The sequence below is a fragment of the Pseudomyrmex gracilis genome, unplaced genomic scaffold (genome assembly GCF_002006095.1).
Source record: "Pseudomyrmex gracilis isolate BER0280 unplaced genomic scaffold, ASM200609v1 scaffold_126, whole genome shotgun sequence".
Taxonomy (NCBI): domain Eukaryota; kingdom Metazoa; phylum Arthropoda; class Insecta; order Hymenoptera; family Formicidae; genus Pseudomyrmex; species Pseudomyrmex gracilis.
Window position 1 is genome coordinate 388581 of NW_018020710.1, and position 25800 is coordinate 414380.

General features: G+C 29.4%; 3 protein-coding genes across 6 annotated transcripts in view; 2 read left to right on the forward strand and 1 right to left on the reverse strand.

Annotated features, from left to right (window-relative positions):
- LOC109856615 (DNA fragmentation factor subunit beta) overlaps positions 1-2677 on the reverse strand; it is a 9589-nt gene extending 6912 nt beyond the window's left edge. Inside the window, exons 1-2 of the mRNA XM_020432080.1 lie at positions 2160-2677; positions 428-529 (exon numbers count right to left, since the gene is read on the reverse strand). Coding sequence (XP_020287669.1) covers positions 428-529; positions 2160-2219 — 162 coding nt within the window. The 5' untranslated portion in view covers positions 2220-2677. The remainder of the gene's footprint in view (positions 1-427; positions 530-2159) is intronic.
- Positions 2678-5328: 2651 nt separating this feature from the next.
- Positions 5329-15511, forward strand: LOC109856612 (elongation of very long chain fatty acids protein AAEL008004-like). Of its 2 annotated transcripts, XM_020432075.1 has the most exons (5): positions 5329-5758; positions 12089-12562; positions 13111-13186; positions 13328-13599; positions 13999-15511. In XM_020432075.1, the coding sequence occupies exons 3-5, from the start codon at positions 13138-13140 to the stop codon at positions 14566-14568; spliced, it is 891 nt and encodes a 296-aa protein (XP_020287664.1). In that variant the 5' UTR covers positions 5329-5758; positions 12089-12562; positions 13111-13137; the 3' UTR covers positions 14569-15511. The 2 variants fall into 2 exon arrangements, with proteins under 2 accessions (XP_020287664.1, XP_020287663.1); XM_020432074.1 differs by lacking the exon at positions 12089-12562.
- Positions 15512-19592: 4081 nt separating this feature from the next.
- LOC109856614 (elongation of very long chain fatty acids protein 7-like) lies at positions 19593-23086 on the forward strand. Of its 3 annotated transcripts, none has more exons than XM_020432076.1 (5): positions 19593-19779; positions 20464-20654; positions 20925-21005; positions 21678-21861; positions 21975-23086. In XM_020432076.1, exons 1-5 carry the CDS (start codon positions 19719-19721, stop codon positions 22307-22309), a joined length of 852 nt encoding a protein of 283 aa, XP_020287665.1. In that variant the 5' UTR covers positions 19593-19718; the 3' UTR covers positions 22310-23086. The 3 variants fall into 3 exon arrangements, with proteins under 3 accessions (XP_020287665.1, XP_020287666.1, XP_020287667.1); XM_020432077.1 differs by having other exon boundaries at positions 21714-21861; XM_020432078.1 differs by lacking the exon at positions 19593-19779 and adding an exon at positions 20214-20285.
- The last annotated feature ends 2714 nt before the right edge of the window (positions 23087-25800 follow it).

Here is a 25800-nt window from a genome sequence, read left to right on the forward strand (position 1 = left end):
TATATTATATTATATTATATATTATATTATTTATATTTATATTTATGTTATATGTATACATATATATATTTGTCAAGTTTCATATTTAATGACTCAATATCTCGATTCGCGTTAAAAAAAGAAGTGCGCTTTAAACGTATACTTTAGAATCGATATGAGGTCGGCTTTACTTAAATGAATTTAGTGTCACCGTATATATGTTAAAAAACAGGACTGTTGCAATCAAAAAATAATAATCTCTATCCACAATAGAAAATAATATTTACATGACAAATTTCATTACATCATCGTTTTCAGCTACATTGCGTGAAAATACGTTGCATTATTCATAATGTCTGTTACACGTAGTAGCGGATGAACACAGCACTTAATATTTAATAATACTTAATATTTAATAAACTGAATATCTTTTGTTATACATACTTACGTTTAATTTTGAGCATGCTTTTTGTTTCAGGTCTTGAAAATTTCGACAGGCGATGCCGATTTTTCGTGTGCGGCTCACATCCGTCACTTTGTAACCTTTAAGCTGCAACAAATATATTAGATAAGAAGAAATGAGCTAATTAATTTCTTCCGTGAAAAAATTTAAAACCAATAAGTACAAAAAACCATTTTGTCAGTAATTATGTTTTTTTTTTTACATAACGAGTTTGTTGTGTATATCGTAATAGCAACAAAACTATATATTTATATTTAGTTTTATTATTCATTTGTGTGTTTGGTTTTATTTAATTTATTAAATTTCCCAGTATTATAGTTTTAATTTTATTTTACTCTTTTGTCATTTATTCTGTATAGAACAGTAATTACACGTAGTTACGCAACACAAAACCAACATGATATTCTTGTTTTTGCATTTTTTGTTTTGGTATTGTGTTTAAGCTAAAAGGAAAGTGCGCGTGATTATAGAATATAATCAATTTCAAGAATTATAGAAATCTTTTGTAAAAACAGGAATTTAATATTTCAATTAAGATAAGTGTTTAAGATGAATTAAATTCTTTTTTGTTTATAACTTAGAATTTTATACTCGCAGTATTTTTCTAAAAAGATTGTGAAACGTCAGTTTTGTTTAAAAATTTTTATGTAATTGCCATATAATTGATACAATTCATTCGCTCTCGTGCATAGAATAAATATAATCAATCACACTCAATTAGATAATTTCTAATGAACCCGAGGACAACTCTTTTTTTGAATTATATTGTTAAATATAATAAACTTGTGGATAAATAACGATAAATTAAACATATAAACAATAACAAATTGTATAAATAAAAGCGTTTTTTAAGAAGAATAATAAAAATAATCATAATCGCACTAACGTGACATTTAAGCTTCGCTGAGAAATAAATTGCATCAAGTGACATCGCATTAATATTAGATCGTCAGAAACTAAGTAACCGAGCAATTGCACTCAGTTCAAGGCCATTAGATTTCTGCACGTGAACAATTTCTTTGAGTGACCCACATTTTATATTCAACGGTCTGTCAAAGCCACTCATCACATGCAAATGTCATTTGAATAAAAGTATTGATAAAACTCGATAATCCTCGTTTCATCTGTGTAAACTTGTTATAGACGTAAAACTATTTATTAGTATATTAATAGTTTTTAATACACTTGTATCTAGGATAGGGAGAGATTAAAAACACTAACTAATAATAGATTTTAACTATATTAAACGTTTAAAAATTATTTTATGTTATAAATATTAGAAAATGTGTGTGATTGTTGAATATTGTTTTAAACAAAGGTATGACATAAGTATTAAAAACAATATTATAATGCTGTCTATAATTAATTATAATATTTATCTCTAATTGTATAATATTTATATATCTACTGTAAAGTTTTTTTTACTTATGTTACTCTCTCTTTTTTATTGCAGAAATATCACAATCTCGATTTTTATGTAATCTTAAAATTAAATATAAAATTAAATATAATTTAAAAAAGGAACATTTACATGAAAAAAAACATAACAAATTAAAATACTTCGTTTTGCATTTAAAAAATTAATTTTTAAATTTTAATCTTTTGCTTCTCAAATCGCAAACGGAATATGCACTCTGCTCCGATGTGTGTATTTCGATATCTCGAAACACAAACGATGTCTGGCCATGCACAATAAGCAGCAGCACGTGTCGCATACCTCGCTTTTGCAGTACGATCCTTCTGTTAGACGGCGAAAGCAGTCGACGATGAGAGACATGTTCGTCGTCGAAGACGGTCACCAGGCGGAGAGAAAGAGAGGACAACTCCTTTCACACACACGCCAAACTCGACGTACTTGACACTATGCACGCCGCTGCAATGCTGGGCACTCTACTCGCACTGACCCTGACACTGTCTCGCTCTTATCGGGCGTTTCCGATTAGACTCGCGCGAACCGAAGTTAAAGAGGAAAGTCTGGTCGGAAAAAAGAAAATAAAAAAAAGAGAAGATAAAAAAAACAGCAGACAGACAAAAAACGGATAGAGTGTGAGCGCGGTGATAAACAACTGTTGCAACATCAGGTAACTACCGGTATCGAAAACTGGTTAGGTAGTGGGGTCACCGTGAAAACGACTGCTACAACGCAAGTACAGTGGAACTTCCCCGGAATGTAGATCTGGAGAGAGAAGGGCGCGCGCAGAATGTGTGTAGTAGAGAGTGGAGGAAGTAGCAGGTTCGGCGCCAGCAAAACGAGAAATGCATCTCGACTGGCTTACGCGAGAAATAGTAACCCGGTATATGTGTAATATGTATGTACCAAAATGCGCGCCTGCGAACTAGCAACCCGATTTGCTTCTAAGCATGCAACAGAGGGCAGCATCGAACAAGAAAGAAACAATATTGCGTTGCCAAGTATTATCACCGTATGTATATGTATATACAGAGTCATTGAGTATGAAACTTGATAAATATAGACTGCTGTTTATTATAATATTTATTTTCCGTTATAATATTTATAATCTATTATATATATATATATATATATATATACATATTTGTCAAATTTCATATTTAATAATCCTGTGTGTGTGTGTGCGCGCGCGCGTGTAGTGATAAATATATATTATCACAATTTGTGTTGTTTTTTAAAAAAACTAGTAATAAAGGTAAAGATATTGTAAACAAAAAAATATATTTAATAATTTACAATATATTTTAGTCCCTTTTTTTCTAAATAATGACGTGCAATCAATTTGTATGTAAAACACTCTGCGTAACACTCGATTACGCTCTATAATTGATGTATCTATAAAAAAAAATAGGAGTGTAGTAAGCTTCAATAAATTCTTATAAAACAGGAAATGTATAATGGTCATTTGAAGCAAAAACACTGGTGATAACGTGTGTATGATAGATGCATTACTTTATTCAAGCAGGTAACATATAGAACGTTTTCGGCCTTAGATTAGGCCTTTATCAATATATATATATAAATATGATGTTCTTGAATTAAAACTTATACAAGTCACATGATTACAATATAGAAATATTAAAGTAACTGTTACTTTATTGTTACTGTTACACTATATTGATAAAGGCCTAATCTAAGGGCGAAAACGTTCTATATGTTACCTGCTTGAATAAAGTAATGCATCTATCATACACACGTTATCACCAGTGTTTTTGCTTCAAATGACCATTATACATTTCCTGTTTTATAAGAATTTATTGAAGCTTACTACACTCCTATTGTTTTTTATAGATACATCAATTATAGAGCGTAGTCGAGTGTTACGCAAAGTGTTTTATATACAAATTGATTGCACGTCATTATTTAGAAAAAAGGGACTATATGTTATCTCGAATAAAGTAATGCATCTATTATACACACGTTATCACCAGTGTTTTTGCTTCAAATGGCCATTATACATTTCCTGTTTTATATAAAAAAAAAGTCTAGTATGAATATTTAATTTTTTTCATTCTATTAACGAGTTGTAGAATTTTTTTCTATTAATCGCAGTATTGCATCTTATTTGTTTCTTATAATGTTTATAATGATGCTTAATGATCATTGTTTTTATAATGCATTTTCTTAAATATAACTGACTTTTAAAATATAATATAATAAACTTTAAATTATTTCTGTAGAAAAAGCAGTTCCAATTATATTGTAATGTGAAAAACAAACTTGTATGCGATCTATAAAAAAAAAAAAAAACTAAGACATCGAGAAAAATCGCGCATTTTAATGTTCTTACACGTTGTGATGTATTTATCTACTGTCTTTTCAATGAGAGAAAGGTCCGCGGACCGACGCAAATTCATCCGTTCTGCGCATCGCCCCTCCGAACAGAACGCGGAAAAAGCTCCCTCAGTGCTGTAACTGTTCGGCAGATATCAGTGCCCGTTATTATTTCTGTAAATAGCAGAGTAAGATAGGGTAAAAGATCCAATTACTGTCACCTGAAATAATAAACTCTGGCGTTAGCGAATTGTTTTTACTATTTATTTATAAAAAAAAAACATGTGTTTTTCTTCTTATCTGGTATTATTCCAACGTCTCTAATATAAGAAACAAAATAATAACCGCCTCTCAAAATCTCTATTTTTATTTATAAATTTAATAATTAAAAAAGAACGATGCGAGAGCTATTATCGTCACTCCCTAAAACGAAAGAAATGAGACAAGAATGTTGAGTGCTGGAGATTTTTTGTTATATTAATTGCACTTAAAATTCTATGTTAGATTTTTTTTTCATGCATAACTCTTTAGGATTTGTTTAATATTTTTAAATAAAATAGCTCTAGAGTGTGACAGTAATTGAACAGGTGACAGTAATTGGATTTTTTACCCTATACGGGCGAACGTTCGAGCCCAATAGTTCGGGCCCGAGAGTGTATCGTATTTACATATACTGCGTATATAGCGCGCAACGCTCTCCCCACTATTCCATCCCTGTGCGCAAACCGCGGACCTTTCTCTCATTGAAAAAACAGCAATGTGGTTTTGTCATTTCTCAAAAATTAGAAATTAAAAACAAAGCAACACATAAAATTTTAATCACGGTACACTGCTGTATAACAAAAAGATACGATTCCATTTTATATTCGTATTACATGAGTCACATAGATTATACACATATGGATTATGTATGTATTTGGAAACACATATTTAAAAAAAAACATTTATGTTAAACTCTGTTATCTAGATTTACTGTACATTGTTTGACAATAGAAATCAATTGAAATTTATAAGAAAACTTTTGTTATATACTTGTTGTAACATATACTTGTTTCTTTCAAGGACGTCCACATTATTCAGGCAAACTGCTTAAAAGAGAGGGAGAACTTTTATGTACCGCGTATGCCACACAGTCTAGAAATACAAAACTCACTTGCTTCGCTCCACACACAGTGTTGAAGCGGTGTCTCGTTAACTTGCATCGATTCACTCTGCTCATCTTCCATCAATTATTTCCGTTCTATCCATATATTTGCAATTTTTATCGTGTTCTGAGTCTTGCTTATGCGTCATTGTTCGGGCTGGATACCAGTTATTTTTAAGTTGGTGCTCCAGACAATCCGACTACGAGAAATAGAGGAAAAATCCTTCGAAACGAGCAGTAGTCTCAAGAAATAAAGGCGCTGACACACTCTAGCGAGGATAATCAAAATCTTGTCAAAATAGATGAAGAAGATTGTAGAACTATCAGGATTGCTAGAATCAGTGAAGTAACTGCACGTCACAATCATCGATCGATTCAGTCGGTGACAAAAATTCGACTTTCGAAAAGTTTTTCGAAATAATTTTAAGTAAGTATTTGTTTTCAGATTTTAATTATACGTGTCAATTACGCATTTGCAGAAACCAAATTTTGACAATTTACGAAACATTTAATATTTCTTTTGTCAAACTACTTTTGAAATTAAATTTACTCAAAGTAAATAAAACAAAATGATAATATTTAAAAACAAAATCTTATATATTTTGTATTAAAATGAGAGTATGCACAAAAAGTTATTGTTAACGTTAAAAAAAAGATTTTAACGTTTTAATTTGTATTTTTTGAAATTATAATGTACCAAAATACTGTACAAAAATTTAATGTGTTTTAAAAATTGTATCATGTATAATTTAATCTGTAGGATATTATATTATTTATATGAATGATATTGTGTTAAAGAGTTACTGAATAAAATAATATCGAAATGTGAAGTAAATAACACCTGACACATATATAAAAATTGAGATAGATACAATTGATCAGATTTGCAACTAGCAGATAGTTTATTATCGCCGAATTGGTAAAGCAATTGCACAAAAAGTTCATGGTTGAGTTCTTCAAGACGTATATTTTGCAATAAATTTTTTAAATTTTATCAAGAAATAAAACGGACATTTATATGTAAATACAATACAAATCAAGTCTGAATTTTCTAATTAAATTTAAAAATCTTTAAATATATTCTCAAATTTAAACTACATTAATTTATACGTTTAAAAATATATTTGCATGTATATCACATTGGCTCGTATTGATTTTAACTATCCAGTTGTAAATTTTCACGAGCTTATAATTTTTTGTAATCAAATTTATTTACTTAATATAATCTATTTATTTGTTTGCCAGTGTAGTATCATCTCTACTTAATTAAATCGGATGTAAGTACGGATTGTCTTTTTGTTGTTCTGAATTCAATTTTTCTTCCAATTTAATCCTAATTATCAATTACTTCGAGCTAAGACTAAATAAAGTGAATTTACATTTTTCGGAATATTGAAGAACAAAACAAAAAAAATAATATATATTATATTTATATTAATAATTTACTTTATTTAGTCTTAGCTCTCTCGAAGTAATTGATACCTAAAATGGGAAAAAAATTGAAGTCAGAACAACAAAAAAACTTGATGCTATTATGTAAATAATAGCATCAAGTGAAATAACATTAAGAAAAAGTTTTATTTTTAGATACTAATATAAGAGTGATTTTTGCTACGAGCACTGTTGTTGACGTTTCTTTTGCAATTTAATGAGTTTTTTTTATGTTTAAATATTGCTTTAATAATTAATTAAGCAATGCGTGTATAATGTTTCCTCATCAGAGTCAAAAATACAAAAAACCTTTAGTTTACTGTGTGACACATAGAGTGGTGAAATATTTCTTTGGTCTTTGCCATTTTGCGAGAGTTTTTCAGCCCACGCGCATAGTGTATATATTACATATAAAATATCAATCTCAAACACAATGCTGTGTGTATATCGGCTATTTCACAATTGTTATACGCACAATGAAATGCAATCTTTGCATTCAATGACCCCTCTTTGCTTTTAGCTAGTATACTTAGCGATTGCGTAGAATACATTTCTTCGATGAAACACATACATATTAATGTTTCCGACATAACATTAAGAATATATAAAGCGTTCTTTTAATATCGAAGTTGCAGATAATTTCCTCGCCAGTTTCTTGTGCATATCGAAGGACACCGAGAAAAAAAAAACGGAACTTTGTAAGGACGCGACCGAGAAAGTCATTGACTTGACCGATGACATGTCATTATTTTCATCCCGATGTTTATCGACCGCAAAATCGTTTACGCGTAGATGTTCCATGTGTCGCCGTTCGTAAATTAACAGACAATAAATCAAAAGTACGCAAAAAACCAATTATTGTTTAAACATATTAACATGAGCTAACACAATTAGCTTTACAAATTTTTTGTAAAGCTAATTGTGCGTGTGTGTGTGTGTGTGTGTGTGTGTTGGTTCATGTTAATATGTTTAAACAATCTTAAATCTGTTTTATGGACACTGGGATTACAAGCTACGAATGTGTTCATTCATTTGTCTATGAATAAGGTAACTGGTACGTGAAAGAGAATTAATTCACTTTTACTTCTTGTGCGAGCGTTTTGACGGGTAATATTATCGACAAAACTACTTATTTATTCTTTATCAAAGCAACGTGTAAGTAAATGTTGATCGATTATGACGAGGCCGATTGAAACTCGCAATATTAGAGTATCTTTAATCTTTGGACTTGTGCGACAAAAAAAAAAAATCCGGCCAATTTTAACCAATCGATTTCTTCTCGATGTTGTAATTCCCACGTAAGCAACAATATCTATTGCACTTTGTACTGCTAATAGTTAGCGGTTTCGTGTGTATCAGGTTTTATTTATTTACATTTGGGTGTACATTTCGCTTGAGGCACTGCACGTGTCGCTCAGCTCTTGCATCACAAGATCCAAATGAACATTTAGCCATTTAAATTGTAGCGCGTGACTGCAAATTCAAGTTTATCGTAAATAATTTCCAAGTCAAACGCACATTTTAAATAATTAGATTAAGTAGATTATATATAACAAGAAGAGTCATTAGCCTGCAATAGCCGTTAGTGCATGATAGTCTTTAAAAATATCAGAAAAAATAATCCGTTTTCGGAATTAAAGTCGTACACACTTGCGTTCGAAAAATATATTAATATAATTTTGAATAAAAATATATTTTCTAAGTATTTATTTGAGTATTGTTTCTAAATGCGTCTGATTATGATTTTTTTTTTTTTATAATACTTATTTGAATTCTCGTTTTGTGTTGTATATTTTTTACGAAAATTGCGAGATTTTTTACCCTGCGATATTGTGGTAAATAGAAAAAGAAAAAAGAGGAATGAAAAAAATAAATCGAAAAGCAATAAAAAAACTTTTTCTTATAAAATAAATCGAACAGCAATGAAGAAGAACTTTCGTCATTATTCGTGTCAAACTTAAATTTATTATAATTGTGCAAACTTTATTAATTACATATCTTTCTACGCAGAAAATGCGTAGGCAAACGCTTTTTGTAAAGTTTTTTCCTGTTATTTCGTAGTGTAATCTTTCTTGTTGCGATCTTTTCAACAAAGTGGTCTTTTCGTGATCGGTTGCTGTGTACGTATTTTTTCTAACGCAAGACTGGATTGTAATGAGCTGCTACTTTAGCAAAACGAAGTAGTATCAAGCGCTATGCTGTGGCGATCGTAATAAATAGTTTGTGAAATGTTTTTTAGAAGAGAATGCAAGGAAAGATTTTGAAATCATTACATAATACCTTTATACCTTTCGCCATGTTACGCAGAAAGGATTAATCTTTGCTCCCTTTGGATTTACATGCGATCATACATTAAATATATTTTATTTGAATATCACACGTTGAGAATTAAAGAAATCATGAATGTTATTTACATCTTGATTAGCATTATTTGCGTTAAATGCTATTTTCGGACGATGACGCGTGAAAACTGACAGTCTCGGAAATGTCTTTAAAAAATAAAATAAAAAATTTACAGCGTATTAATAATATTTCGGGTATCCTCATTATTGCGTTTTTTTTGTTTTATAAAAAAAATACTTTTTAGCATAATTGTATATATTGAGAGAATAGTCGATATTATAAATTAAACTCTACTTTTTGTATATATATATATATATATATATATATATATATATTTAGTTTATATTCTGCGTATCAATTATAATGCATCTCTCGTTTGGAAGACATCCAATTCTGAACGGTTAATGTCTCGTCAAATTGGAATTATTCTCAAAGTAGAATATTCGGAAAAAAAGATGTATTATGTAATCTGTCAATTGTTCTTGGAATTTTCCTAGGCAAAATTTCCACGGTTTTGCGTATCTGTGTATTTCAAAGACGTAAGCAAACATGTTATATTTCTATATTTGCATATTTTTTCTGATACTTAAGTTATTAAGTTTCTAATATACATTTCTTAGTAACTCGGTAATCAAGTCACTTATCTAATGTTTTTTTTGCAATAGGTATTTATATGTATATGTATGCAATAGATACGTATATGTGTACATAATACTCTGTGAATAATGTTATTTTCCACCGGCTCTTACTATTAATCAAATTCTGTTAGTTAATTTTTAAAACTATATGAGCCTTAATTCTTCGTTAATTTCTTAACAGTTTATTTCAAATAGATTTCTTTGATAATACGAATCACACGTTTAGAGTCATTTATTTCTCTGTTGTTTTTTCTCTTTCTCGTCGTTTACACATGACATCTTGGTGTAAAACTTTAATCTCGATTTTTTCTAGTTTTTCAGAGTCAGCAGCACTATTGGCAAGTGAAAATTATCTCTTATACATATTACTTTACATATATTTTTATTAACATTTTTTAAATGTACGAAAATTATACATATTCTCACAAGAAATTAATGACTATTCAGAAGCATTAATGCTCTATTAATTAACAAGCAGTTTATATGAGAGATAACATTTACGTTAGGTAGGTAAAAGGTACGAACAGCAATCGATGCGAAAAAAGTTTTAAATATTTCTGTTTTTGAGATAAAAAGAGATAAGGAAATGGCAATAACAAGCTACCAGATGTTCGGGTACAATTCTTTTATAATTCGAAGATTTTAAAAAAATTTTAACAAGCGTTTCGATTAACTACGGGATCTTCTTCAGTGTTTTAATAAAAACTTACAAAAAAATCATGATCTATTCAAGATCATGAAGAAAATTCAAGATCATAAAGATTATGCAGAAATATAAGTTTTTATTAAAACATTGAAGAAGATCCCATAATGGATCGAAACGTTTGTTAGAAATTTTTAAAAATCTTCGAATTATAAAAGAATTGTACCGGAACATCTAATGTTAGCTTGTTATTGCCATTTCCTTATCTCTTTTTATTTCAATATTCAACGAGTTAAAAAAATGTAATTTATTTTTTTTGTGATGGATCAATAAATACACCGCATTTGTGTTAATACTATAATTATTATTCAACACAAGACGCATATAAAAACTTATTTTGATCAAGGTGTGATCTCTATCATAATGATGTAATATAATTTTTTACTATTCCCACGATCTAGGAACAGTTTTTATTCTTTTACGTAACTATTTCACAAATATAGTTCTGTATTTTACACGTGAAAGTTATTAAATCAGTAGAAATACTCTCTACACTCGGCTGTCTAATTGAAATCAAAAGAAAATTAACTTAGAAAGAGCTACACACATACTTTATTGCGTGATAAAAAATTATTTTTCTTACATTAAATTATTAATATATATTAAAGAGTAAAAGTCGCAACCGCGTTGACTTAGGCCGTTTATTTATGGAGTCGTAAAGTTCAACACTTACAGAATTCAATGCTTTTTTGTTCACAATAAACAAACATTTCTTTTTTTTATATAAATATATTTAAATTACATAGAGGTGTCTTATATAGATCATACTTTAGCGCGCGCGCACACACACACACACACAGAGTCACCAAACAAAGAAATTTGTCTCGAATTTTACAAACAAGTGCAATTACTCGGTCAATTTACTGAGAGTGATCTTTTAGTTGCGCGTTACGAATTTTCTCGTAAAATTGTTTTTTTTTTTTTAGCCTTGTTTGTTTCATGCGTGTCTTCACGCTCGAAAAGCAAAACAAGCTTTATATTTTTGATAACCGATTTATAGTGTTTTTCTACCCAAAGATTTGAGATATATTCAATGTTATATTAACAATATTATATGTCTCAAGAATGTGTTGTTTGTTAGACATTGTATTATGAGGACTCGATCTTTGATTAGAAAATCGTTTTGCTGTTGTTTTTTTGTTTTTAATAACGCACATGTGTTGAGGATAAAAATGAAATGGAATTTGAATAGTGAACGTGTGTTGAGCAAACACAATTAGCGCAAGAATTTTCTCGTAAAATTGCGGTTAAAACCCACAAAAAAAATTTAGCCACAATAATATTATATTGTCGTCGAAACACTTAATTGTTTGTCTAATAACCAGACATTAAACGACGATTTATTGCTAATAATAAATTTCTCGTGACAAAAAACAATGACTGGTCGGTTTCAAGCTTTGACCGCTTGCAAAATGAAACACAAGAATCTTTACCGTGTTAATTGTATTCAACTGAATTATTAATGTAGAGAATGTTTTATTTTTTATATTATCTGCACAACATTAAAGCATAAAAATAGAGATGAAAGAACACATAAAAACAATACTTAGACGTATTACATAACAATTTTATAGTTGTGACACGACTAAAAATATTTTATTCATAGGATTTTGTCTATAGAAGTTTTTTATATTTGTTTCAGCTTGCGGAGGAGAGAAGAAGTTTATGATATTTTTTTTAGTAATCTTTTTTATCAACGCTGTCCATAGATCTAGCGTATTCACGCGTCAAGCACATGTAACATTAGGACGTGATATATAATTCAATAGAAAATTAAATTTGATTAGGTTAAAAAATATAGTTGTTGTCGAAGAAATTGATCACTATTAAACTTTCGTTAAATTGCGTTTGAAACATCATAAATTAAAAAAATTCTAATAACGTCTCGAGTGAGTTTCCTGAACAAATTACTAATATATCTCACGGCGCAATCGTCCGTTGCAATTTAGGAAACGATGCAAACAGCTTTAATTCTTAGTTTTGTTTTATCGTGTTTTTTGTACGATTCTCATTAAGACAACCAAGGACAAGCAGAACAATATGCCGTACTTTCGTCGCATTGTGTAGACTTCTTGATGAATGCACGTGTTGCTGCGCATCTGCAACACTTCACAATGTCAGTGTTGCAATTGTAATTTGCTTATTAGTAACTATAAAATACTTATCTTTTTAGTACATATACACACACATTTCTTTCTTTCGCTCTCTCTTTCTCTTTGCGTGTATAAAGATAGAATAACAAAGTTCTTGATTATAGAAAAAATAATAAATGTCTGTTGAGAGAAAAATAGTGTGATTGCAAGTTTTCTTAAAAAATATTATTACAAAACTACGATTATTAATATTCTTGAAAAACGTCTTGTATATCACTCCTTACCATTTTCGTTAGGATACGTAAAGAATTAAAAAATATATATATATATATATATATTTTCTTAAATTGCGTATTCCACAACATTTGTCAAAGAAACTACATCGACGTCGGACACTTTTGACAGTTTCCTTGTCAATAAAAAAAACTTAAATAATTATTGAAAAAAACATGAAAAAATAATTCGGGAAATCAAAAGATTATGAAATTTTCATCTCTAAATTGTAATATATTATATATCTTTTTACAGATTTATAATAGATATAGATACAGATTTATATATCTTTTTACAGATTTATAAATAAATCAGACATTAAAAAATGTCAGGCGTAGTGGAATGGTACAGAGATTTGATAGATAATAAACAAGGTAATTTCGCGACAAAGATTCTTAAACATTACAAACTGCAGCACAAACAAGTTAATACGTTATACGTTTCATGCGTTTAATATTCTTTTTATCTGAACAGATTTTTGTTAACTTTTCTTAATACATTATTTTGTGTCATAGATCCGAGAACGGTAGGATGGTTCCTAGTAGACAGTCCTGGTCCAATTTTAACAATTGTAATAACATATGTGTACTTCTGTGTTTCCGCTGGGCCGAGATACATGAAAGACAAGAAGCCGTACGACTTGAAGAACACTCTGATAGTTTATAACTTTATTCAGATTTTATTAAGTGTTTATCTGTTTCATGAAGGCTTGATGAGCGGTTGGCTTTACGAATATGATTATATCTGCGAACCGGTCGATTATTCATTTAAATCGACTTCAATGAGAGTAAGTTTGATTTTTTAAACTTCACACACACACATCAAATGCAAAACAATTTACAATAATAACTCACGCGGAAGAGACCTAACGGGATATTATTATTTTTTTTTTTTTTTGCATTAATATAAACATATATACTCGCGCGTGTCAGATAATTAAACGTAGATTTCAAAATTCGTGTTACTGTGATACCTTCAAGTCTAAGTGATGGGACACATTGTGTCGTCATTGTGTGATTGCAACAACTTGAAATTCCCCGGTGCTTGAATTCCGAGTCCTGCTTCAGGTGAAGGAGCGCTCCGTTCTCTCTCCTCGCGGAGAAAATGTCACTTAGCGATAATTATATCTATCATTCACGTTTCTCTCAAATATTTATGTAATTGCGTAACTTTACGTTCATTGCAGATGGCTCGTGCCGTTCACACGTATTACATATGCAAAGTGATCGAACTACTCGACACAGTATTTTTCGTGATGCGCAAGAAAGACCGACAGATCACGGCTCTGCATCTTTACCATCACTCCATGATGCCAATTTGCGCGTGGATCGGCGTAAAGTTCTTCGCCAGCGGACACCCGACCTTGCTCGGCGTTATCAACGCTTTTATTCACATCTTCATGTACACGTACTATATGCTGACTGCGTTCGGGCCGCATATGCACAAGTACGTCTGGTGGAAGAAATATCTGACGATCATGCAGATCGTGCAGTTTATCATTGTGTTCTGTCACAATCTTCAAATGTTGTTCACAAGTTGCAACTTTCCGAAGCCGCTGTCGTTTCTGCTCGTGCTTAACGCCGGCATTTTTACGTACATGTTCGGATCGTTCTATGTGGATAATTATTTGAAATCGGACGCGCAACATAAATCAAAAACAAAGAAGGACGTTGTCAGTATTACCAGCGACGGTTCTAATCAAATTAGCGATAATAATACACTTGTCAACGAAAACATTATCAATAAGTGCGATTAAAAAAAACTCACGCTGTAGACTTCGGTGCGAAATTTTTTAATCGTGCCGAATAAGATAATTTTTTAAAACAAAAAAAAGTCTTCCAAACATGATTTATCTATGAAAAATAGATCAAATTATTTTTTAGTACGCGTATTTCTTAGATTCCGTGTAATGTAGATGAAATACAACAGCGCGTTACACGGACAGCGCGACGTTCTCGTGACTTCAGTGTTATTTCTGCCGATATTTCTGCAACTTGACTTACGAAAGTAGGTTAACGAGTACCAATAATAAGAGGAAAAAGAAATTTTGTGAACAATCGGCTTAAACGTGATCATTTCTATATACTTACCAAAGTACGCGCCAAAATATTTTGCTTATTATTATTTATACAAAATTATTTATCTAAAATTACATGTGCAATTTTAGACTTTGCGTAAGCATGATATAATCTGGCGTGAGATACACGATTCAATTTTATCTAATTGTTCGTTAAAAATGTGTAAAAGATTTATTTTACTCGTTTTATATTATGAAAATCATGTAAAATGTGTGTGTGTATATATATATATATATATATATATATATGTATATGCTAGTTTGATATGTGAAAATAAGACGAAATTTCTCAATAATAAAACCTACGTGTAAAAAAATGAAGTTGCATGGCAAAGTTATACAATTCTAATGCAAAATAGTGCAATCTTTGTGTTGAAATTTTAGATCAAACAAACACAAATTCTTAATTTATAAGAAAACATTTTTGATACTTTTGTACCGATACTATTTGCAATAAAAGATGTGAAACAAATACTATATATAAATGAAATTTTCATATTATTATTTCTAGATTAGATTAAGTACTCCGTCTTCGATAACTGATATTGTAGCAACTAATTGTTGAAGATAAAACAATCTGTGTATAAACTTGTAAACTTGATAGATAAACGTGATAGATATATACTATGTTTTATTTAAGATAATTAAATTAGAAAACATTTTGCAAAACAAGAATTACTTTTGACAGATATTTTGGAAAATATATAAAAATACACATAAAGATAAAAAAATACGATAAAATATATAAAAAGAAATAACAATTATCTATTGTTGGTAACAATAGAATGGACAATCGAACACGGTTCAATCACCTTCTTCACAACATACAGCGCTACTATGCGTTACCGGCACGTTTGATATATAAATACACCGTACCTATACTCTACTGGCAACATTTATCGATATGTTAAATCTCTGTTAGTGAAGTAAACTTCAAGAGCCGCGCGTATAGCAATACCTAATCTATTTTGTAAAAACACCTATTTTCTGAAACTGTATGAAATAAAAAGTTTTGGAAAAAAAAAGAAATCAAAAACGAACAAATTAGTTATTCAATCCTCGAGAAAACAATATTGTTGAAAATAGTTTTGTGTAAAAAACTTACACTCGATATATGCACATATAAAGTAACCACCACTTATAATTAATATATAACAAATACACATTCACATAATTTTATTAAAATATCATATACATAATACGAATAATAATTAATAGAGAATTATCCTCTGGCTCTTTAGTATCAAACTAATAAATATATTTAAATCTGGTCAGCAAGAGCCGATCGCAGGATGTTGCGCGGAAATAATGTGCGTAATATTTTAAAAATTAGTTAGAGGAGGTATACGGGGTCTTTCATATATGTGTGATGCAAATCTAGCATCTTATATGATTTAAAGAACTGTTATTTCAGTTCAAAAAATCACGTGAAAAATTTACACGTGAAACGCATATATATAAATATATGCATACATATATATACGCGCATTATTTCCGCACAACATCCTGCGATCGGCTCTTACTTAAATACAGACCAGATTTAAATATATTTATCAGTATCATATACATAAGATATCTCACACAAACCAAAAACTTCATTAGACATCTATTAGATATCGCATAAAGCGATTTTGATGTCTAATGTATGTTTAATGGAGTTTTCGTTCTGTGTGGATGTTATATTCCAATTAAAATAAAAAATCTCACTAGATATCTATCAGATGTTCACAGCTTTGTGCGATATCTAGTGGACATCTAACGAAGAGGTTTCTTTAGTTCTTTTTTTGTTTTGAGATTAAACATATATTTATATATGTATATATATATTTCTACAAATCATTTCCTTCAGATCTTATCAGGTTCGTGATCGCGCGTATATCAAATGTCTCGCAAGTCATGGTTCTCGTAAGTGTCGCGTAGAAATAATTTATGTTGATTTGATGCCGAGCTATATATATATATATATATATATACAAGCGTCGAATATGTTATCATTAAATTATAATTAAGAAAATATTGGATCTTCTTGTTACACCGATCAAACGAGTATTTGCATTTTAGATTGCATTTCGTGCATTTATTGCTCGGATAGAAAAACGGCTCTATAGAAAAAAAGAAAATAATGAAATTATCTCGGGTTTTTTTGAAATATCATACGCGCACATGATCTGCAGTATACGTACGTGTACTATAATGATAAATGCGCGCATATGCACGAAACAAAACGCATCCATAGTGTGTGTATACACAAAACAAAATACTGTGCGGACAGTCACTTACTAAAAGTTAGGCTTCGAAAGAAAAATGAAAAGCAGGCAATGAATCCAGCTCGCGGTATTGTACTTTTGAGATGTATTACGATAACCCTCTTAATGATTACATCTAAGAAAGTATGTCTTTGTATGTCGCATGAGTACTAATTAGCTTGTCTCACTAAGCGGCATCATTTATTTTTCAATGTCTGTAGTGATGTCGGATTGTTTAAATAATATTTGACACACGCGCGTTCTACTTTTATCAAAATATATTTCTTTTAATAACTCTTATTTCATTAATATTTCCTGAATATACTGTAAAAAAAAGAAAACATGATTTTGCAATTAAAATTGTGTCGCTTCTGAGCTCATGCGGTTTTTGTTTGTTTCTCGCGCGCGCGCGCGTCTATGACAATTAGAAAAAATAGAAGGATCAGCGGTTATTCGGGAACTAGTTGAGGTACACGAAAGTTATTACATATATTGCGTTGATTGCTAAAAGATTGAATTTAATTGATTGTCGAAGAAGAAGATTAATCGAAATTATAGAGTATATTTTAAATACAAAATTTAAAGATTAAGTTAACTTATTGTGTTTTTCCAAATATCCACTACTCTTTTGTAGGTAGTTAGACGTTAAGAAAAGTTTTACAGTGTTTGACGTAATCGATGACATCAAAAGTCATCAACAAACAAATATATTTGAATATGTAAATATATATAACGTAAGTGTATAACATTATACTGCCACGTGTAGCCACGACTCTAGAACTTTGTAAAAAATTTTTCATTAGACTTATGCTAAAACATTGTCGATATTATTAATTAGACAAATAATGATAAACTGTTTTTCGTTTACTAATGGCTTTTCTGCTTCTATCATCTGTTTTGCTAATATTGGATTTCAATCTACATAAGAAGCAACATTTACATTACATTTTTGTTACTTTTATTTGTTTGGCTTTATTAACATAAAACAACGTGACAGAATAACGTTATAATTATACATAATGTATAATACTTATTGAATTACAATTCTGTTACATATTGTGAAACCATATGTTCTTGGAAACAGTTAGCATAATCATATTTCAATGATAGATAGTTTTATTTGTTCAAGTTATCTGTTCTAATTTTGGAGATGAGATAAGTATATATTAATGTTATTTAATGTTGATATAAATTAAGTGGGAATTATGTTTTTATAGGTATTTAATTTTGAAACTTTAATAGAACCGGATGTTTATAAAAATTAAAATGTTCACATAAAAAACACAAAAGTTCTAAAACTCTACCTTTTTTTGATACGAAATTATTCATTTTATGAATATATTTTTTATGTAATAATGTCAATATAACGTATATTGTATGTTAAGAGACTTAAAACTTAAATGCGAATTTTTTAAAAATTAAGTTTATTAAGAGGCATGGTAAAATGTCTCGCATCAAGTTCACGCGCAACAAAGTAGATGTCTTCTTTCGAATGTCGGTCGCAATTGAGCAATCATTTCATATTCGCAATCGTAGCAATGTCACGCGTCCGAGCGTTGCACACAAAATTATGTTGTAATTAGCTACCATTATCTTCAAGCAAGAAGAAAGTGTTGCTAAAATAAATTAAGGGAATAAATAATTTTGGAAACTGGATTCGCCATTTGCAAAGTTACTGAAAGAAATTCATAACTTGTGTTATAATTGTATTGTTATATATTTTTTGTAGATTATCTTAATTTGAGAAGAAAGAGAGAGAGAGAGAGAGAGAGAGAGAGAGAGAGAGAGAAAGAGAGAGAGAGAGAGAGAGAAGTAAATTACTTATACAAATAAATGTGACAATGAGAAGTGACTTTGAGTTTGTAACAATGAATTCAATAAAATTTAAAAGTGTGTGAATAGAAACAAGTAAAAAAATTTCATAAAAAACTAAATTGAAAATTAAATTCATTACATAAAATATTATGATTCGCGTTTGTTGATTTTTTTCACAGTTTTATACCTGTATTGTTAGTTATATGTCTTGAAAAGGCGAACTTTTATTACGCATTGTTTTTTTAGTTGAAATTGCCTAAGGAATGTCTTCTACATTTGCATTTCATGTATATATAATTACACGTATATATACTTACAAAAATACTTCATTATAAAGTACAATGATGTATCTGATGAAAGTTAATGATGGAACAGAGGGGGAAAATGCAACCTCAGTAGTCGGTTTACAATGTTTGTCGTGACTAGTCGTCGAAAGAAATTCACGAAAAGATAGACACTAGTGAATAAATACTTCGCCAAATGTAATGTTAAGGTTCACGATAATTAAATTTAGAAAAAAATTTGCTAGTGTAATTACTTAAACTAAATCTTGTGAATGTAAAAAAAACATAACTTGTTTAATATAAAGGATTTTAATAAGAAAAAAAAATTCTCTAAATTCTATTAGTTACTTCATATTTTCATATTTTTTGTGTTTGTAAGAATATTTTAATAAAAAAAGAAACGTGAATTATACCTGTATATAATAATTTTCTGGATAAAAGGAACAATTCAACCGCGCATCACTAGAATTAAATTTACATCATTATGGGAACACTTATACAACAAATATTATCATGGTACAAATATATTAATGAAGATTTAGCCGGTAAGTTATTTCTTATTAATAATAAATTATTAATAATAAAGAGAGTTTGATCTTTTTGTGACACTTTCGAGATAGTTTATCTTGTTATAAATTGTGAAGAACTGTAAAAAGAGAAAAAGATGGAGATAACAGTTAGTGACAAAAATATGTTTTAAGAGACGAATTTGTGTTTTTTAGTTAAATTATTTATTTAATTTCAATGTTTCATATATTTATAGAAATGCACAGTTTTCCTTTTATTAAATTTTGCAAAAATATATTAGATTTTATTTGATATATGTTGTATATTAGTCTTGAAATATACTTATTTAACTTAATATCGAATGTGACAAATAAGTGCATTTAGATTTTTCTTTTCTTACAATACAAAATTACAACAAATAAATGCAATTATCATTTCAGTTTTAATGATATCTATGTCGTTATGCAAGTCGTCAACTCGTTTTCAGTTCCAAATGTTTATAGAATTTGAATTAATTCATTGATTGAATTTATTCATTGATAATGTAATTATATATACATATATATTATATTTCTGTAACATTTAAGAGTAAATAAATAAAATTATATGTAGAGATATAACAACACACATACACACAGTGATAAGAAAATAATAACAAAAATTTATTTAGTTTAATAACGTACAATTTTTTCTATATAGTATTTTTATTTTGGTTTTACAAGATCCAAGAACTTCTGACTACTATTTGATTGGCTCACCATGGCCTGGTTTGGGATTACTAGGATTTTATTTATATTTTGTATATTCCTTTGGACCAAGATTTATGAAAAACAGACAACCTTTTAACTTGGATAGAATATTGCAAATATATGATCTTCTTCAAATTATTCTAAATACGTGTGTGTTTTATCAAGTAAGTTATATGTTTTATATATTTTATATATTCTTGAGACACAAAATATTTTCATTACTTTTTTAAATTTTTTTATGCATCAGAGACAAGCAAAGACTATGTTCTTATTCTTATAGAAATATATAATATTGTGTGGTGCATTATTTGAAGATGTTAAGTAATATGTTACACAGTGTTTTATTGTTCTTTAAAAAATTGGATCTGCATTTTGTCTTTTATTTATTTTATATTTTTTATATATCATCTGTATTCTATATTTTTTCTATTCAGGGAAGCGTGAAAGGTTGGTTAACCACCTACAAATTTGTTTGCGAACCTGTCGATTATTCACGGACGCCAGATGCTTTTGAGGTAATTGTAAAACTATATACATATATATTTTTTTTAACCATATAGTTTTCCTAGCATTATATTGCAGATATTTATTTATATACCTAATAAAAAGATATATTTTTCAGACTATATATAACTGAATAATATACAGATAGTTACATAAAATACAGCAAAGTAGATTTTAAGATGTATAAATATTTTGTAAATCACTAATTACTACGTTACTTAACATAATAATTACAATCAACTCTCTGTATTTGCGCGGATATGGAGCTGTAGAAGAATTGCTTGTTTTCTTTTTTTATACTAATGATATAATTTAGCGGAATCAGCGGCATCATGAATAGTTTGTTGCGTTGTAGAATAAAAAGCGCAATAGAAGGAAAACTTCTGTTGTATTAGTTTGATTACAAAGCAATATATATGTGAAGAGAGGCGCGCAAATATCGAGTGCGCAAATATGGAGATTTGACTGTATATGTAGAATACAAGTATTAATATTTACATGCATGCAAAAGTACAGATATGTTCAAGAAATATTTATTATATCAAAATATACGTAAATTTTATCACTTTTAAAAGATAGAATTATTAGTTGTAATAAACAATTTTTGCTCGTTTTATATATGTATATAAATAAAAGACAAAGAAGAAAATAACAGAATTTGTATTGCACATTTTATTTATTAGATAGTAAACTTGTGTTGGATATATTTCTTTATGAAGATACTGGACTTGCTGGATACCGTGTTTTTTGTACTCAGGAAAAAAACCAATCAAGTTACATTTCTCCATGTATATCACCACGTAGGCATGGTAATACTTTCATGGGCATCCGTTAAATACTTTCCTGGAGGTCATGGAACTTTTATTGGTGAGTTATAACAAATTGTAACGTTTTTTTGTTTACATTTAATAACGATTTGTGTATTTATATTCAACACAAAATAATAATTTAGATGATATTATGTTTTTTTTTTTTTTCAGGATGGATCAATATGTTTGTACATATAATAATGTATACTCATTACTTATTGGCATCTATGAAAATAAATACTAGCTCGTGGAAGAGACATATCACTCACATACAATTAACTCAATTTGTCCTGATTTTGTTCCAGAATATTCTATTACTCTGGAAGAAAAATTGTGACTATCCAGTATTTATAGCATATCTACTGATACCGCAAAACTTTTTTATTATACTATTATTTGCAGAATTTTATTACAAAACTTATATCAAGAAACAGTCAGATGTCTCAATAAAGACAAAAATAAACGACATTTCGACTGGAAAAAACAGAAAATTGAAGAAACAATAAAACTACAGCTTGTTCTATATTCGTCTTTATATATTTTCTGCATTAATAATATAAAAAGTGTCTTTTAAATATTAGCTTTTGCTATTTCACAAAGTAGTTTATTCATGTTTGTCAAATTTGTTGAATATCTTATGTACATCGAATGTTTTGTAATTATATTTTCTTATACTTATAAATATTTATAAATTTTTATAAATATTTATATATAATTAAATAAACTAAGAAATTAACAGCTTTACACTATAGTGAATGGATGATCGATGTAACTCGTGAATACGGGAAAGAGAATTATAAGATACTTTATTTGAGCGTTTAACTTACACACGCATACACACACACACACACATCATACCGTGAGTCTTCGAGACGCGACCGATGCGCTCTTACCTCTATCTCTACCTAAACTGAACTCTACCTGCTCGCCCCTTTCGAAACGTCGCGGCGTTTGACACTACTGTTCTGAATTAGCTTATGTTCTACAACACGACTAACTCGTAATATGACAAATAGAAGTACTATGTAATAACTGCGAAGAATAAAAGTTTTTATTATAAATATGTGTTTTTATTTCCTTTTTTTTATGTATTTAAAACAATATACCATCTATTTTTAATAAATAAACGCGTTTTCTCAAAATTTTAAAATTGTATTCCTCTTGGGTCATATTTGATCCCGAGTCCGCCGTGCGCGCGAGTATTACGCAAGAATACAATTTTTAAATTTTGAGAAAACGCGTTTATTTATTAAAAATAGGTGATATATTGTTTCAAATACATAAAAAGGGAAATAAAAACACATATTTGTAATAAAAATTTAACGTCCGTTGTCCGAGGATTAAAGAGAAGAAAATAGTAATACGATCTCTGTAGATAATATATGACTTTTCTCAAATAACTCTTATATTAAACAGTGAATTTTAATGATTATTTGTTAAATGAATAATTTAGATGTCCAATGTTCACGCAGAATCACTAACATGTCAATAGACAATAGCTAGCGTATATTAGATAAGACATATGTTAGACATTTTTATTTTGCAAAATTTTCAAATAATTTTAAGACAAACTTTAGTATTTAATTACATATAAGTTACAACTTTTTGATTGTGAAGTTTAAAATAACTAAAAAAATATATATATATACAAATATATATATATATATATATATATACAAATATATATATATATATACAAAATAAATTTGATTGAAACAATTATGAAACATTGTAGATTCTAAGAAAGATTTCCTTACAATAAATTATGATTCCTAATATATTATGTATCCCAAATAAAGTATCGGTACAGGTTGTTTTTTAGATGATTGCATAACTTTTTTTTTGGATATTTGATTCTTCAGTAACCGATCATATACACTATGGACCGAATAATTAATCGCGGCCGTGACCGTGGTGGAGTGAACGACCTACTTTTTTTGTTCGTATATTTCAAACCGGGACGAGAGCGAGAAGAATAGTAAAGTTAAAGAGTGACGGGAAGAAACGCTTGTCTTATAACAAGTCCCGTTTTTATTGCCCGTAGGTGCAGCCGAAGAAAGAGAGAAAGAGAAGTACTGTTACTTCAGTTTAGATCTTGAAGAAGATCTATATTTGAACATTTTCGAAATATTTATTTTTTAGTTTAACGATGTTTCGTAATCGACGAAAGCTCGACAGTTCTCTTGTTTTATTTTTCTTTTTTTTTTCAACTTTTATGTTAACACACTATCACTTTTTATTACACATTGATAATATTTTGTATGTTTCGAGAGAATGGATTTAATGGAATTTCTATGAAAAATTAACAGTGTTCCAAGTAAAAAAAAAAGAAACAGCAAAATCGATAAAGCAGAATTTGAAGAATTCGAGAAAAACTCGAGTTTCGATTTTTGATCATTTTATAATTTATCTATGCGCTCTCTCTCTCTCTCATTCTTTTGTCCAACCTGTTCAACGGAACGTGTGACAAATCGAAGAAGCAGTTACATCTTCTCGAAATGAATATGACCCGAGGGCTTGTGACTCCGTCATACGAATTGGTTGTCACAAATCCATAATTTCACGTGGATTTTCCAAAATCCGTCTGTGTGTACTCACATCTCGAAATCTGTGTAGAATTTCTGTTAACAGAATTCTCTCATGTTCTCTCGTGTGTCCCGTGAATTTCTACATCTTGAACATCTGAGTAAGTATTTTTTCTTCGATTCTTGGAATGAGAGAACTGCAGAGTGTCTCGTCGTCCGAGTCGCGCGAGATGATGAGGCGCGCTTTGGCCAAACTTTTCGCGTCAATCTTTTTAACACGGTAATTAAAAATCCAAATGTTCCGTAATCGTGTCGAACACCACAAAGCGCCATTAACCCACTAAAAAGTAAGTCATTCTATTATCCTCACATATAGCTGCTGCGAATCGTTAACTTACTTCCGAGTTAACAGATAGAAAACACAGGTTTTGATTTTGCTCATAACATTTACGGACATTTGCGCTTCTTGTAATGGCACGTTCGTCATTGACACATCGGTGTGTCATAGATTTCTAATTAATTTTAGTTCGATAGTTAAACACATCCGTAAGTAAATCTTCCTTTGATTGCGTGTAACGGATTGTTTAAATAATAATGTATTCGACGTTTTGACTTTTAATTACTTCTAATTACAGATTCATTATTTTGCTTACAATAATGGCAGAGTAACAGCAATGCACTTTGCTCTATTAGCTATTTAGATAATAACGATGAGTCAAATGTTGATTCTTCAATGTAAAAATTGTCAAACAAAAGAGCGAATGGCAATACTTAGATTGACTTCGAAGTTCGACGAGGCGGATTTAAACAGAGATTCGGTCGTTTAAGAAGAAGCTCCGAATTCTTTGCATTTCTATATATTTCTATATATATTAATTATTGTGAATGAAACACGTGCTTAAAAAAAAAAAATAAAGTTCCCGGTGATTTATTTAAAAGTCGGAAAAATCCAGAGAAACGTAACAACAATTATAGAATTGTTGTTCCATACTCTATTCTCTTTCTTTTCATTTATACGTCGTAATTACCTCGGCAAGCCATCAACTTTTAGAGGTATTCTTGTCTTGTTTACGATACAGAGCCATAAAGTTATCTCTCTTACTTAACGTCCGGTCGGTATATTTTTTTTTTTTTTTTTTGTTACTGACTAAAATGTTCTGACGCACTTTCATCTAACGGTATTATCACTAGTGCCTCTATTCTTCTTTATGAACGTTAGAAACATGCATATCTTTAATTATTCATACCATATATCGATTACATATCTTCAAAAATATTTCCTACACGTGTGTGAGTATCTTATGCTTATTCCGGTCAAATACACGACGTCAAACATTTAAACGAATTCATAATTAGATATTCTTCGAAATTCGTGCATAAACAGATTTACATAGAGAGTACGAGATAATTTTTAAAATAATATATAAATAATATAATATATAAATAATAATAAATATATAAATAAATCCTAA

Coding starts and splice junctions, on each gene's coding strand:
- LOC109856614 (XM_020432076.1), top strand. CDS start 19,719: ATGGGAACACTTATACAACAAATATTATCATGGTACAAATATATTAAT. Junction 20,655..20,924: donor ATACGTGTGTGTTTTATCAA/GTAAGTTATATG, acceptor TTTTCTATTCAG/GGAAGCGTGAAAGGTTGGTT. Junction 21,862..21,974: donor AGGTCATGGAACTTTTATTG/GTGAGTTATAAC, acceptor TTTTTTTTTCAG/GATGGATCAATATGTTTGTA.
- LOC109856612 (XM_020432075.1), top strand. CDS start 13,138: ATGTCAGGCGTAGTGGAATGGTACAGAGATTTGATAGATAATAAACAA. Junction 13,187..13,327: donor TTTGATAGATAATAAACAAG/GTAATTTCGCGA, acceptor TTTGTGTCATAG/ATCCGAGAACGGTAGGATGG. Junction 13,600..13,998: donor TTAAATCGACTTCAATGAGA/GTAAGTTTGATT, acceptor CGTTCATTGCAG/ATGGCTCGTGCCGTTCACAC.